At 41.2% G+C, this 15,900-nt stretch overlaps 1 protein-coding gene across 1 annotated transcript in view; it reads left to right on the forward strand.

The window, feature by feature from the left end:
- The window catches only part of mctp1a (multiple C2 domains, transmembrane 1a), a 118,185-nt gene that overhangs the window by 67,244 nt on the left and 35,041 nt on the right, over positions 1–15,900 (forward strand). The window contains exons 10-15 of the mRNA XM_028415126.1: positions 2,967–3,060; positions 7,203–7,305; positions 7,888–7,990; positions 8,566–8,667; positions 9,125–9,199; positions 11,181–11,304. Of these exons, the coding sequence (XP_028270927.1) occupies positions 2,967–3,060; positions 7,203–7,305; positions 7,888–7,990; positions 8,566–8,667; positions 9,125–9,199; positions 11,181–11,304 (601 nt within the window). The remainder of the gene's footprint in view (positions 1–2,966; positions 3,061–7,202; positions 7,306–7,887; positions 7,991–8,565; positions 8,668–9,124; positions 9,200–11,180; positions 11,305–15,900) is intronic.

Genomic DNA, 15,900 nt, shown 5'->3' on the forward strand with positions numbered 1-15,900 from the left:
TTTCTATTTCAATCTGTGGCTATTGATGAAAACTGATAGTGCAGGGATCAGTTGCTAGCTCCAAGCTCATTAATGTTTGCCTCGTTCTGGATGTTCTGCATCGTGATGGCTTTCTCTGTGTACATTCACGTACTGTGTTTATCTGTGTGTGTGTGTGTGTCAGTATGATTCATGTGTGCACATGGACGAGTACACAAGATTTTCCACCTCAAACTACTTTGAATGCAACTTACAGCAGGGATGTATGCAACATGGTGCAATACACTCACTTAGAGACATCTGCCTTAGATGTTATATTGCTCACTATAACCTTTCCTTCATCCCTAATTACTGTTTCCCAGAAGTAGATGGGGTTGGAGGGAGAGAAAAGGAGAGAAAGAGATTTATGCATTATAATGGCAAAGGAGCACACACACTAATGGCTCTTAATGGGCCTGAGGTGGCCACAAGATGGGTGGATGAGAAAAGGAGGACATGATGACCTCCGCTGAAGTGGTGACACTTCACCACACATCCCCTATGTGTGCGTGTGCACACACAGACACTCAGTACTTCTTCCACCCACTCTGGTGCACTGCTCTGAGGTGAAGCAAAAGGACACAGCCTGGGCAGAAAAGTGAGATAAGAGGTCGGGCAGAGACTTTTGATAGACATCCGAGAATGGGAATTTAGATGTGGACAAGGAAGCTGTCGCTATTTTATTTGTGTTTGAGCATTCACTATCCTTTGATCATATATCCCCTGAAGTGATGGGTTGCTGGGCAGATGCTGTGTGTTTGTGCGCATGTGTTTATGCAGTGGTGATGAAAGGTGACATGCTGCAAAGATGACAGTGAGTCATAAGCCTGTGCCATCGCTGATTTATTTGTGTTTATGCTTATGTGGAGTGTGACAGAGACAGGAAGAAGACGTCAGTGACAAGATGTCAATCAGTGATGGTGGGGCAGGGGGGTGGAGGGGGATGTCTTATGAAAGCCAGTGCTGTCCCTCTATTTTTTTCCTGTCCTCTTTTCTGTTCATCCTTCCTTTTCATCTCCTCCTTATCCCTGTTGGTTTTGGCCTCCTTTTATCTCTCTTTTCCTTACCTGTCTGTCCAGTCCATCTATTTTTTCTGATGAGGATTTGAATCCTTGTGGAGGAGGGGTGTGTTCTTGCAACCAATCGTGGGTTGAGGCTGAACCCTAAATGTCCCCTCAGGGAATCTGTATGGTTGGAGGAAGGGATGATGAGCAGAGGAATGGTTGGGGGGGGAGAAATCTCAGTATCCATATATCCATACATTAATAAAGTAATATTGCCTCATGTCTCTTTGTGTATCTTCGTATTAATAAGACATTTTCCCTTCACAAACAGTACAAAATATTGGCCAAAAATTGGCAACGTAACACAACCACTTCTGACCAGTCAAACAGAAGATTAAAAATCAGACCAAACGCTCAATGTCATTTTTGTTTCAGCTACAGGCACAGTTTGGTTAACACCAAACAACGTATTGATGTTTGGTCCCCAGTTTTACATGGATTATTAGCATCATGGCTAATTTTACTATTTGAACCCTAACACACCAACTGCTTAGCCTTTAGTTTGCCCTCATTTCTTCCTCTACTTCCCTCATGCCCTCTTTCTGACTCTTTTTCTCTCTCTTCTTGGCTGCTCCCCAATAACCACAACAAGCAGCTGTATCTTCAGAGAAATCGTGCCTTAAAATTGAGAGTTGTCCCCTCTCTCTCTCTCTCTCTCTCTCTCTTTCTGTCCCTCCCTCTCTCTCTGTATGTCTCTCTTTTGCACACTCTCTTTCGCCCTCTCTTTCTTTCACACACTCTCTCTCCTCTCATCTCCTTTAGAGAGCTTTTGGACAATGATATCGCTGGAAACAGGCAGAGTCTGACAGAGTTGGTAATAATGAATTAAGTCTGTAGCCTGGCCCTGACTCTGAAATTTAAATTATAATTACTCCTGTGGGGATGGAAGGGGTTATTGCCAGAGAGAGAAATAAATTGAAGTGAAGTGCATTTCCACTCTGCTTTTAAGACATGCCGACATGCTACTCAATTTGGCCTCAGTGTTGGTTTCTATGCATGTGTTTATTCCTGAGTATTTGGGTGTGAACAAAGGAATGATTTTATGATTGTGTGTGTATGTGTCAGCATACTGTATGCTCATGCCTCGTGGCCGAGCTGCTGGTCTCCACAGGTTTCCCTTTATTCATCAGATTTACAGACTAGTTTTTACACAGTCACTCCTCTTCCTCCTGGTTATTGAAACCTTGTTTGTACCTTTTTATTTTAAACAATCACAGGGCTTTATGACATCTCTGGTCTGTGTACGTGTTTGTCCTCATGACATTGTCAGTCACCTATGTGTCTGTGTCCTTGGAGTATCTGTCATGTCAGCCTTATTTATTTCTCACTGAAACTGGTTGGGCCACATCACATGTAGTTTCAGTGTATGTAAGTATGTACTCAAATTGCTTAGGTGATGACCCAATACATAATCGGAAACAACAAAAGCAGCGACCTCTCTGTTTAAATATTACATCAGAAACGCATTTTATAACCTTGCCTAAAGTATCACAATATATTGCAGTATACTGAATTGTAACTATGGTGTCATGATGCGTATTGTACTGCCAAATTTATGTCAGTTCTATGTTGTTGAACGTCTTCATTTGTGTCTATTATTTGTAGCCATTTCTGCATCTACCTTACCGGAGTTACTAAGTTATTAAGTTCATCTGATGATACAAAGAAAAACTTTTAAATAGGCAATCACAGCTACTTTGTTAAGTTAAATCCAGCCATTTGTTCCCTGGTATATTCGACCATAAATGCCAGCTCAAATAAGGTAAAGGACATATTCTACCCTTTACTCTCTTAATGAAATGTCAGGCTATTGACCTGCCTTTCGCTTCGATGCTAATTTGCCATCCTCTTTGACCTTTCACCCCTGTCCCTGTGATGTTTCAGAACCTTTGGAGGTCGTTACACAACCTGAAAGATGTCGGCGTGGTGCAGGTTAAAGTAATCAGGGCCGAGGGACTAATGGCAGCAGATGTCACAGGTAAGACAGTGACAACATGACTGTAACTGCTGTAGTTCTTTTGCATTGCCATTATAGGTAACTCCTTAACACTTAGATTCATGATCATTTGTTCTGTTTATACTATCACAATAAACATTATAGGACATCTGATAGGTAACACTATCAGTGTATAGTTTTTTGCTTTAAATAGCTTTTGCTTAATTTTCATATCCAGACGTTGAACAATTTCTGTGGCACATTTTCCTATACTAGCAATCGTCCATAAATCTAGCCAAAGATAAAGTCATGGTGTAATTTTGGTTTAAGGGATGATGATCCTCTACGAGAATCCTCAGAGAGAGTTAAAGTCTACTTTGTGTAGGACACTAAATTTGTCTCTGCATTTTTAGAAAAGATGCAGGCTGCTCATTTGAATAATAGAGAAAAAGTACACATTTGAACCAACAAATCTCTTCTCTCCTCCCTCCTCCTGCGCTTTCTCTGCTTGCTCTCTCTGAATCCTCCATTCTCCATTAATTTTTACTTTTAATTAGGTCTACAGTGGACAGGCCTAGTTTTTCACTCTGTATTATCTAGTAAAGAGAGAGGAGTGTGTGTGTGTGTGTGAAGGAGAGAGAGAGGGAGAGCGAGTCAGAGTTTTTCTCCATTTGAAGCATTCCCATTAGCAAATACAGAGTGTAGCCGGTTGATTTGGGTTATTGCGAGGAGCGACCGGAGCAGTCAGAGTGCAGGGCTAATGGCCCTCTAGTTCTCGTGTTTCACACAGAGCAGCAGTTTGCTCATCATTCAGTCTGAATCTTCTAAAAACAAAAAAGTAAACCTGTGGAAACGTCCATTACTTGTTTGTTTGTGTTTCATGTTGCTGGTTTGATATGCCCATTGAAAACCAGTGTGTCTGCAGTGGTTTCAAAATAAATTGACTAAAGACTTACTGCATAGCAACAGTGCATAATGAGCTGTTATATAGCACTTTTACATTTATTTTAGATTGACTAGGAGTAAAAACAAGTTTTCACTTACTCAAGGAAAATCATATTTTAGGTTTCACAACTTTTTGTTAAAGCCAAAGAAATCTCAAATTCAGGCATTTTAATGTGAAACCTTGGAAATAAATGGAAATATTTTTCTTTTGTCCCACAGAAAATATTCCCTTTCAGCCAGTCTAACCCCATACAGATGAACTGATACTGATAACAGACAGGCAGCGAAGCTGTCTCTAGATGGTTTATTCCTGTTTTGAGTCTGATGCTGTGTGTGTGTGTGTATGTCTGTGTCCGTGTCACTGGCAGAAACAATAGCTCTGTAAGAGCCACATAAGAGCTCTCACCACATGAACACCCTATTTTAACAACCTAGACCAAGAGAGGGTCAGGAGCAAGGTGAGAGAGAAACAGAAGGACAGACAAACAGACAGGCAGAGAGAGAGAAAGAGGAGGTCAGTGAGAGAGAAAGAGTTCACCATCTCTCCCATTCACACTGCCTGTCTCCTCTCCTATCTTTTTTCCTCCTCCTCCTCTCTCTCTCCCCTCTCTGGCCATCTCTCTCTCTAATTGGAGTGTTTTTGTGGAGTAGCTCCACTCCAGCCCAAGTAGGATAACTGAAAATAGTCTCTAAAACCAACAATCCCTTTTGTCTGCCTGCTCTTGTACCTCTGAGTGGATGCTGTACTGTTAGAACATTTCAATAGTAACACACACACACTGGCACTTGCAGCAGCACCACAAAACCTGCAAGTAAGTGTAGAGTTTCTCTTAATATATTGAGAAATACTGTATATCATACCATTAATCCTATTAGAACAAGATAAAAATGCAATAAATGTGCTGTGTTTTAAAATATAAATACATATTAATTGAAAGAATAAAGAAAAATGAGAGTGTCTGTTCACTCTCACTAACTCTAAGCTTTCCGTAAGGCAATTACAGTCTGTGTCCTCGTCTCTGTACTGTATTCATCCTCCACACTTATCTTAGAGCGCTCTGAAATTAATTTGAGCGTGTTCCTTGCTGGAAACCCTTCGCCACTGCCACAGAAATGGGACCCAGAGCGGGGTGGGGGGTGGGGGGAGGAGCTTTGCTCGGACATTACCTGGATGATCGCTGAGTGGTGCTCAAACCTGAGCGTGTAATTGGTTAAGACAGCCGCCTCTGGTGCTGGCGGCCAATAAGGTGAAAGTTCATCACCAATAACAACTGGCTCTCTGCGGCAACACAGCCTGCCATGTCATTAAAAACAGAATATTAGAGAGAAAATGGGAGGGAGGGACGAAGTTCTGCAGAAATAATTTACATCTCTTAATTTGGATGATTGCATTTAAATTTAATCAGACATGATCTGTGTGGACAACATTATAATTGTTTATGATACGGACGCTCCTGTAAAATTATTGAATGAAAATTGCTGTTAAAATATTATTTTACAGTTTTAAAATATGTGTCTTCGAAGTGTTTCCTTGGTCCCTGGTACATAGTATAGAAGAAAGTGTACATGGCTGACAAAGTGCATACAGCGGTGTATTGAAAGGCTTCTTTTGTCTGTTTTGATGTGTCTTATTTTCAGTCGTAGAAGTCAAAGCTGTCAATATCCACTTGAAACACTCTGCATCAATAGAGCGCCACAAACAGATATGAAAGGCAACACCTACGCCTCAGCATTGATCACAGTGACATTTACTTTGCACACCTACTAAATGTCCTGCCCTTGTCACAACATTTGAAGAAAATCACACCAATCAATGACGCTCACATACACACACACAGACACACACGCGCTTCCCGCGACCTGCACAGATGGACTGACGGAGAGGAATAGAATTTAATCCTAACTTTATTTAGTCCTATTATGCAACATTTACTGTTTAACTAATATATTTTTTCATATCTCCCTGGATATTTGTTTGGGACATATCTTTTTTTTTTAACTTCCTGACCCAGCCTTTTCATCTGATAAGCTTGAACAAACAGCACATCGGCTCCCGACAGTTTTTATTAAAAACCATAGTGATCAAAGCCAGTATTAAGAGTTTTGTTGTTTTTAGTTCATCTTGAGGCAGTCGAAGGGAGGTGGGCTGGCAGGCGTGGGGAGCTGGTCTCACTCCTTTCTGTGTACAAAGAATTTGAGATGTGAGATGTTAGTAAACAAATGGAAAATATATAGGACATTACTGGTTTTGATTATTATAGTACAGTATGCTATTCTCAGGAGGAGGAAATAACTCTCAGATTATGTTTTCTTCTCTTCTTGGTTTCTCTCTACTCAGTTACATAACTGTAGTAATTTCTGCATTGAAACTTCTGTTTGAATTAATTATCATTAATGAATATGATTTATACTGAGCCATATATCATATGTATGTTTCATAACATCTAAGAGTTTTGAAAGTTCTCACATAGTGCAGTAAGAGTTGAGGCAACTATCATTCATTTGTGAAGCTTCAATCTCTAAATTTATTTAATCTGTAGGATGATTCTAGAATCTTTAAAAATGTTTTATATCATTCATATATTAATTAATATATCTTATATAACTTATTTTGTCAATAGAGACAAAGCAGATTACTGAGAAAGTGTTTTTCACTCATTTTTTTTAAGCCGCTCCCAATTCCACCGCTCGCCTTGGAATCATACACCAGCTATCCATTCTTCACACTCCGTGTGCTCAGCTTTTTTTTTTCTCCTTGTGACTGTGAAGTTCTCTGGCCTTCAGAAACACATTGACCTCTGTTTTCTTAGCACCATCCATTCTCAAAGTCCTCTCCCCTCTCTGTTCTGTCTCTCACCCCCCCTTCTTGTAACTGCCCAGGGCAGAGTTGTCCTGGAGCTTATCTTCTAGTTGTCCATGTTCCCAGGGTGCTGATAGAATTGGCTTGCAGCTGTTAGACTGATATACTGTAGTATAATATACAAAGACCTAGAAATGAAAGAATCATATTATTATACTACTGATAAGTACAAGGTATTTGAGCTGTGTGAAATGGGGGGGTGCAGTGTGCTATAAGTCTTGAAAATATAAAGGATTGGAAACAGACAAAAGTGGCTGGAATTTCTTTAAACTCAAACAGTCTCTATTATCCACTATATTTATATATATTTTTATATTTTCACCAAAAATGTTGTCCTTTTATGCCTATTTATTTATTTATTTTATTTTAATCTTGGCAGGTAAGAGTGACCCTTTCTGCGTGGTGGAGCTGAGCAATGATCGGCTGCAGACACACACTGTCTACAAAAACCTCAACCCAGAGTGGAACAAGGTCTTCACTTTGTGAGTGGCTTTTAATACAAACACACTTCTATCCATCCTCTTTAAGAAAATAAAAAAAAATGTCTGACATGTATCCTTGAATGATAAAGACAGAGCAACAGGGTCATAAAGAAACTCAATATAGCTGCATCTTTTCTCATTTGTCACATATATTTTCCAGAAATTATTTTTTTACAGCAATTAGAAAAAAGTAGTTGTCAATGCTTCTGTTTTTCATTAGTGCTTTTATGTATACATTAATGTGTGCATCTATAAAAGAAAATACAAAAACATTTTGCTCATTTAATTTCTAATGAAAAGCATAATGTTGCCCTGTAGTTTAGTTAAATAGTAAATGTATCTAGTAGTGTGATAGCCTAGTTCCAAAGATGCGTCTGACGTGTTCATACTTTTATTTAGCTCTTGTTGTTCTGTAGAACCTTGTTACATAAAATATATTTTATTGCTTTTTTCTAAGTTTGAGAAATTTAATGGGAAATTAATTGGTTTTCTGTGTTTATTTAAGCTTAACATACGTAGATGCTGCAGCCTCCTTGTTTCAGTGCATATATGTCATTGGCGGTGTCTTTGTGTGTGGTCCAGTAACGTGAAGGACATCCACTCGGTACTTGAGGTCACTGTTTACGACGAGGACCGAGACCGGAGTGCAGACTTCCTAGGGAAAGTGGCTATTCCTTTACTAAACGTAAGTCAAAGGCAGATTTCTCTGCATTTCTTTTCCTCTTGGGGATAACAGAGAGAACAGAAAGAATGAAAACAGACAGAGGAAGATATAAAAAGCAGAGGTTATTTTTGCAACTTCACTGATGACACTGTTATTATTTCACAAAGAGAAGGAGATGACAGGAGGGAGAAAAATGGAGGAGATGCTGGGAAAAAAATAGGGATTGATAGCTGAGAATAAAGTTAGTGGATGAGAGATGATATAAAAATGACACTGATAGAGAGATGGAATGATCCGATTTGGAGAAAAAAAAATAAAGACAGAAAAATGTCTCTTATATTTGGAAAAAATATGGCCTGTGAAAGAACTGTGTGTCTAATATATCCATGCTCTGCTGTACAGTGTGATTCCCCAGGATAGTTAATTTCTGTTTGACAGAGCTGAGCTGCAGTGGGTAATGAACAGGTACTTGTCAGAGTTGCCACAGTTGTTTTGGGTTCCCTGTCAGCGGCAGCAGCTGGGGTTCAAAGGTGGCCCGGGGAGCCGATTCAGCCGGGTATTGCCAGACAGACGCCTGTCATGTCCCTCTCCCACAGATCCAAAATGGAGAACGCAAAGCCTACGCCTTGAAAAGCAAGGAGCTGACAGGGCCAACAAAAGGGGTCATCTTTCTCGAAATAGACGTGATTTTTAATGCTGTAAGTCTTTCTTTTGCTTTTTTGAGTCCCCTCCCTGATTTTTTTGCTCCCCCCATCCCCTATTATCCTCTCTCTCTCTCTCTTCTCTCTCTCTCTCTCTCTCTCTCTCTCTCTCTCTCACATCCCTCTCTTGTTCTCCCCAGCATTTCCCCCTTCTATGCTGCTGTTGTCTTTATTCTGTTTGTCCCCCCCACCCACCAACCCACCCACCCTTCCTTGCTTCCATCTCATCCCTCGTCCCTTGTCCCTCGTCCTCGTTTTGGCTTTAATTATCGAAGACTCCCTTTCAGCAGCCTTTGTTCGCCCATTCACCATCGCTGTGTGTGTCCTATAGCGGCCATCTTACAGCTTTCTCTGCTTCTTTCTCTAGCCTCTGACACGGGGCATGCTCTTAAGTATGTAATTTTTCTCTTACCATTTACTATTTTTGACACTGTGTGTTTACTCCATTCTCCAGGTGAAGGCTGGTCTCAGGACTTTGATTCCTATTGAACAGAAATATATCGAGGAGGAGCCGAGAGTGTCCAAACAGGTACATAAGCAGCCAACACTTATCTTCTACCACTCCGCCCTATTTTTATCTGTGTCCACCACTGCACCCCCTATTCAGCTTAAGTGACTGAAGCAAAACCAACAACCCTGGTGAATGGCATCTTGTAAAGCACAACAACTGTGTGGGCCAGATACAACAGGATGATTGAAGGAAAAACAGCATTCTGTTTCTTTTTTTTTTCCTTCCCTTCTCTCCCCCTTCTCTCATCACTACCCCCTCGCATCCACTCTGAGTGGTGAATAGAAATGTCAAGCTGTCAGCTCTGGGGTGCATAAGTAGATTGGCCATCCTTATAGTTGGCCCTCTTTGCCACTGCTGCTTTGCACTTCATTGTCACACTGCTCAGTGTGGCGGCACCACAAAGGGATGAATAGTAGGGGCTGGCCCACATCAGACATGTCATATGAGTGACCGTTTGGGCCCAGCAGTCAGTGTTGTGCCATGCACTGCCGAGCAAAGCCCTGTCCACACACACACACACACACACACCAGCTCCCATGCCACCTTTTTGTCAACCCTCCATCCACTCCCTTCATTCTTCTGTTTCTGCCATCTCCATTTCTCCCTCTCTCCCAGCCTACTCTGTGCTTTTCTCCCATGTGCAGAATCCTTTTTTCATCTCCATTTCACCCCTGACTCATAGAGATGACCTATGTCAGCGTCTCGCAATGATGATGTCACAGGCTGCTTTGGAGGGATTGCCCCGTGAGGGCTTTTTTTTAGTAGCAGATCCCCTGCTGTAGCATGCTGCTTAGAGTGCACATACACACTGAAAAGGAAAGGAAAAGAAACACAGCACACTGCCAAACACAGCACACTGCCAAACACAGGCGTTTAATTGTAATTTTGTCATTTGACTTAATAGTGATTTTACTCCTTGACTAAGTATATTTATGGAATAACTAAAGGCACTCTGACATGGAAATTTAATTTTTCACATCAAGGCTACAATGTGCCAAGCAGTGTGTACAACAAGTGCATATGTTGAGGAATGTGGAAATGGATGATTCGCATTCCAGCAGTCCTCAGGGTCCATGTGTCCTCAGCAGCAGCATCTCCAGTTTAACCAAAACGAAAAAAAAAAAAAACTTCACATAATTATACTCTTTTCATGTAGCATCAAAGCAGCCAATCCAACCATAACTGTAAGAAAGTCTATCTGGATACACTTAACGGTAAAATACACTTTACTATACACATTGTATATCCACTCACCTTTAAAAACATACACTAGGTTCCAATGAGTAAAATAACGGCCTAGAATTTTTTTTTGAGTAGTGATCTAGAGACAGTTTGTCCTTTGGGAGCACTTTCTCCTGGTGGTGACCTGATTGGGTGGTTGGCGTTCTTCGTGCTGTTATGCTATTCCCTGAATGGTTGGCAACCCAGGGGGATGACAGCAGTTAGCCAGCTCTCTCTTATCTCTGGCCAAATGCCTGGAGAACACTTGGGGAGGAGAATCCATGCGCTGTGTTGGAAATTGTTATTATTGTACTAAACTTTATCACAAAGACAGTAGACATAACAAAACACTGTGAGTCAGCTTGCCGTGGCTGCTGTTGTTGATCCATATATAGCCATACAAAGAAGGAAAACATCAAACTCATGGTGCCATCATCAGTAGTTTGATATAATAGGTAATCTTGGGTTGTGACCTTGAAGGTTTTCAACCCATTGTAAGGCTTACTAACAGTGTGTATTTTCCACTGACGGGTGAAGTATATAATATAACATGTTTACTTATGTGATAAATCCACATATTTACGAAAAGAGAAAAAAATGTGACCCCTTTAACAGTATGTTCCCAGCCATCCACGCCTACCTGGGTACTTGCAATATGTGTATACAATCACCAATGGAGTGACAAATCTCACTTGCATTAGCACATTTTTGACTTTTGACATTTTCTTTCAAGGCTTCACTTGTGTATAAAACACTCACTGGTTTGTGTTTTTTTCAGTTGCTTTTGCGCAACTTTAACCGAGTCAGACGCTGCATCATGTTCCTGATCAACACTGGATGCTACATCAACAGCTGCTTCGAATGGGACTCTCCGCAGAGGAGCATCTGTGCTTTCGTGGTATGTAGAGGTGCACTCAGATTTACAGTACCATTAACTGTAGCATATCACAAATGAATCACATGCAATCACATTGCACATTTAGCAAACAAGATGAGAGCTTCCAAAAGAGATGATTTGTATTTTTTTGATTGATTTAATGTAGGAGAAAATGCATCCGTAAATGTAGTTTAATATATATTTTAATGACACAAGAGATTGGTAATGTCTCAAGCTCTCACACACTTAAATGTCCGTGTATGATAAACATATAGTTATATGGTAAACTCAACAATGATTTGTTTGTCCCTGTTTTAATTGTATACACACACACACACACACAAACTGTTTGTAGCGTCTGTTGTGACACTCACTGGGAATGAGTGGATGTTGGTGTAGCAGCTTAAACGTTATTTTTTTAGACACTCAGATGTCCAAATATTGAGAAAATGAAACCACAATCTTGTGCAGTATGACAGGCTGTTCCTTCAGACAGTGGTAATGGCAGCCTGGTTCTCCACTCACCTTCTCTTCATCCTCTCTCTCCACATTCTTCCTCTGTCCCCTGTCATCTGTGTCTGGTATTAAAAGGTGAAGTGTAATTGGACAGCATAGCTATCAGTAAAAGACATTCTCCTGCAGGGCAGTGAGTGGCTGCAGGGAGGTTCCTACCCTAAAGATGACAGAGCAGGCATTTAATCCTGTCTGGTTTAGTGTCCTGACTTAAGTAGCTACAGGACAGGTGGACCCGCCCTGCCCCATCCCTTTACCATGGGAGCACTAAGTGTCTCCACAGCAGACATTAGCAGCATTTGGCTGTCTGACACCAGTATAATCTCTGTAGAGGCTGTATGTGTGTGTGTTTGTACAGCAGGTCACAGTGTCATCACAAGACATGGGTCAGAAGAGACGAAGTATTGATCAGTTAACATTTTCCCTCTTTTGTGTGTGAGTGAGCGTGCTGATGTGTTGAGCTGGGAGTGCACATGTGCATGTTTGCATTTTCTTCTGTGGAAGGCTGATCTGGGGCGGGGGTCCTCATGTCTTATCTTTTTAGAAATAAATGAAAATGTCAGACAAAAAAATGTCAAGGAATTCACAGAAAACAAGGTCAATTCAGAAAATGCCAATCTACATGGTGAATGGAGAGCGAAGGAGGAAACAGCCTTGGATGTTGGCACACACAAACCCATGCATGCCTTGTATAGCTCTTCACCCTTTATCAGAACACAGCCGTGTACAGTACAGTACATCCATTTCTAAGTAACAGTTGAGACTATTCAGTGTTATTGTACTCACTTGTATTCAAAGTATTCAGATGATGACAAAGGAGAAATGTAGGCCAAGGACATAGTGTTTTATAGTTTATAGAAATTGTGAAATTTAGGTGTCATTGTGGCCCCCTCCCATCCTCCGCTCTTTTGGGAGTCTGTTAACGTAGGAGTGTGCACTTAGCTAAAAGCATCAGAGTATTTAGGGCCTCTCCTCCACACAGGTATTTCCTCCCTCCCTCCCCTTCCATTTCTTCATCCCTCTCTCATTTCTCCCTTACTTTGAGAGGCCTCTTAATCACTTCACTCATCTCTTTAAGTGGGTTTTTATGGGGGGCCATCTGGCCAAGGTGCTGCGTTCATGAAGGTGTACTGCTGTGTGTGATTATGGGCATGTGTGTCTGTACACATGTGCACGTGTGTTTCTGTCTGGCTGTCTTTCCAGACAGATGTTACACTTAACTTTCCAGTGCGGCTACAGTTGCAGAGGTGGAGCTGTGGGCAATTCAACCTTCTAAACTTCTTAAGTGCTAAGTGAGCCTGAGGGGGCGGTTTTGAACATCTTTGTATATTTGTTGGGTTTTATGAATACTACATCAAAATGCAGTTGTCATAATGTGGGATTGCACATTCCTTCCACAAAGACACTCAAAATTTTCTTCATGGTTCTTTACTTCTCCTTCTGCCCAATTCTGAAATGCCAGCCGCATGTATACATCGCCCATTAGTGCCAGCTGTGATTGGTGTGTATGTTGTGTGTGTTTTGTGTGCATGTGCGAAAAAGAGAGATATCGCATAGTCTCACATGCAGCCTTTCACTCTCTCTCTCTCACACCCACACTGCTGTCACCCACCCATCCCGACAGTGAATCAGCCACCGTGGCAGCTTTGCCTGAGGCGTTGGCACAATGGACGGGACTGGAGTTACCTCCTGTCCTGCATGATGGGTGGTGTCTGTGCATGTGTGTGTGCGCCTCTGTGTGTATGTGTGTGTCTATGGGTGGTGTCTCCATTCCTCGTCTCGGGGTTAAGCGTCTGCTTCCGCTCTCCACACCTGCAAGCTGAGTGTCTGTCCCTTCTATCCATCTATCCATCCCTGTTCTTCTTTATCTGTCACTCCTTTCCCCTCCCTTCGCCTTCCCTCCTGGAGATTTGGGGCCATTGTCGGGCTGAGTGGTGTTGGGTTCTGTTCTCCTGCTGCTGCCAGCTCTCCCCACGGCCCCTGCAAGACAAGGCTGTTATTGCCCCAGGGACCGCAGGCCTCAGCAGCTCTTCCTCCAAACAAATTTGCTGTAACTTTATCTGCAATTGGGCCCTGAATTGGGAGCAAATAGAGGCAGCTTTGTGAAGCTCGGGGAAGGGCGAGGGCAGCGAGCTGGGGGTTGTTGGGGAGGCAGGGGAAATGATACCGGGCTCTTTTATGTCAGGCAAAGTAGGACTCTTATCAGGAAAAGAGCCCAGACAAGGGAGCTACTTCTAGAGGAAACTGGAGCACCTATCACCTGCTTTGCATTTAGATAAAAATTCACCCTGCTGAAATAAAAAAGGGAAAAAAGCAAAGACAGGTACAGAAGCAACTATTGGAGTGTGTGTGTGTGTGTGTGTGTGTGTGTGTGTGTGTGTGTGTGTGTGTTTGTACATGTCTGGTTGGCAGTTTGATATATACACACACAGTGCAGAGACGCCATAGCAGGCAGTGGTACACACCACTCCAGGTCTCTTTAAATTGCTCCTTTGACTCCTCTTCAAAGACCCTGTCTAACTTTTAAAAGTTTTAAAGTCGTAAGTTCGTCTTTGCCCACAGCAAGGGACAGCTTTGAAAGATATACTTTCACATTTTACTGCTCTCCTGATTTCCAAAATGAATGATAGTTGAAATATAGTGGCATGACTACCATAGAATACCAAGTCAGAGCTTAATCACCAGAGATAGACTCAACAGAAAATGGGCCTTTTGTTGAGGAGTCACAGATAGATAATGTTTTACTTCTAATGGGTACCAGTATGTAGTTGTACAAGTTAATATAGAAGTTTTATTTTGCTATGTTCTGAGAAAATAACTGGCCTAGACGCATCAGTTTTAGTGATTTGGACTGTGTTTCTATCAGATGAAACACTATTAATTGTGCTGCAGTTCTATATTCTGCAGCAGAACAGCAGGGGGCAGTCTAGCACCACTGAATTCTGGGTCTGGTCAGAAACAGGACACATTCTCCCTCCCTCTTGTTCCCTCGAACTTAACAGGACTTCAAGTTGCTATCTGGCAAGACTTAGTGCCAGCATGGAAATTGATGTAAGGGAGATAAAGGGGAACTCTGAAATCCAAACTTCAGTTTCACTCCACTGAGACAGAGCAGGGGGAAAGTTAGCCTGGTGTGTGGTTAATGTAAGCCAAAATACTGAATATTACCCTCCCACAGTGCTGCGGCAAAGAGCCGTAAGGACACCGCTTGTGTTTTGAAACAAATAACGCAAGTCTCAATGTGCAAGACTAAGTGCTTAAATAAATCATTTCGACTTTCTGTTTTGTTTTAATGGAGCTTCCATATTTGCATTTTTTAATATTAAGAGAAAGCATCAAAGATTATAACTGCAGTGAAATACAACTACAGAGACTTGTCAAAATAATTTAGTTTACTGATTTTGTGTATGGGGATTTTAGCTAAAATATTACAGAATACATTGCTACATTTTTACTTTGTTCTTGTCTATTTTAATTATAAGTCTTGTTTGATTTGCAGCTTGTACTCACATGTGACGCTTGCCCAGTTCAAATGCATCTTTTAACTATATCTAAAGTAGTTTAGCAGATTTGACAGAGGATAATATAATTTTGCTTTGTTATATGACAAGTGAATAGTGTTGTTTCTTAAAATTTCTGTGTAATAGTGCAGAAGCACAAATTATTTTTAAAGCAATCTATTTTTATGACAAAATAGATTTGTTGGATAAAGGTACATTTCTAATTTATTATTTCTGACTTTTTTTTTGTTCTGTCACAACTGTCAGTAGTTTTTATGACATTAAATATTAATTGTAGTAGAAACAACATAAAAAGTGATGATGATTATTATTCTTTGGATGCTTTGACTAATAAAGATTGTATTACAAGGATGATAATATGAGAAGGAGAGACAAGGGTCATGCAATTTTTGTTTTGTGACAAATATGCAGCAATTTACATGTAGATAAATCATGATTTAAAGGATGTAGAAGTACATTTACAAGAAGAGAAAACACAGTGACTGTGTCATATGAAAGGTATTTACATTGCCACACAGGTAAGACTGCAGCAGCGTTAAACAAAGGAAGGACGAGGCATGTTCAGCAGCGTCCCTTGTGTGCGTGTT

This window comes from Parambassis ranga, chromosome 9 (genome assembly GCF_900634625.1).
Source record: "Parambassis ranga chromosome 9, fParRan2.1, whole genome shotgun sequence".
NCBI lineage: Eukaryota > Metazoa > Chordata > Actinopteri > Ambassidae > Parambassis > Parambassis ranga.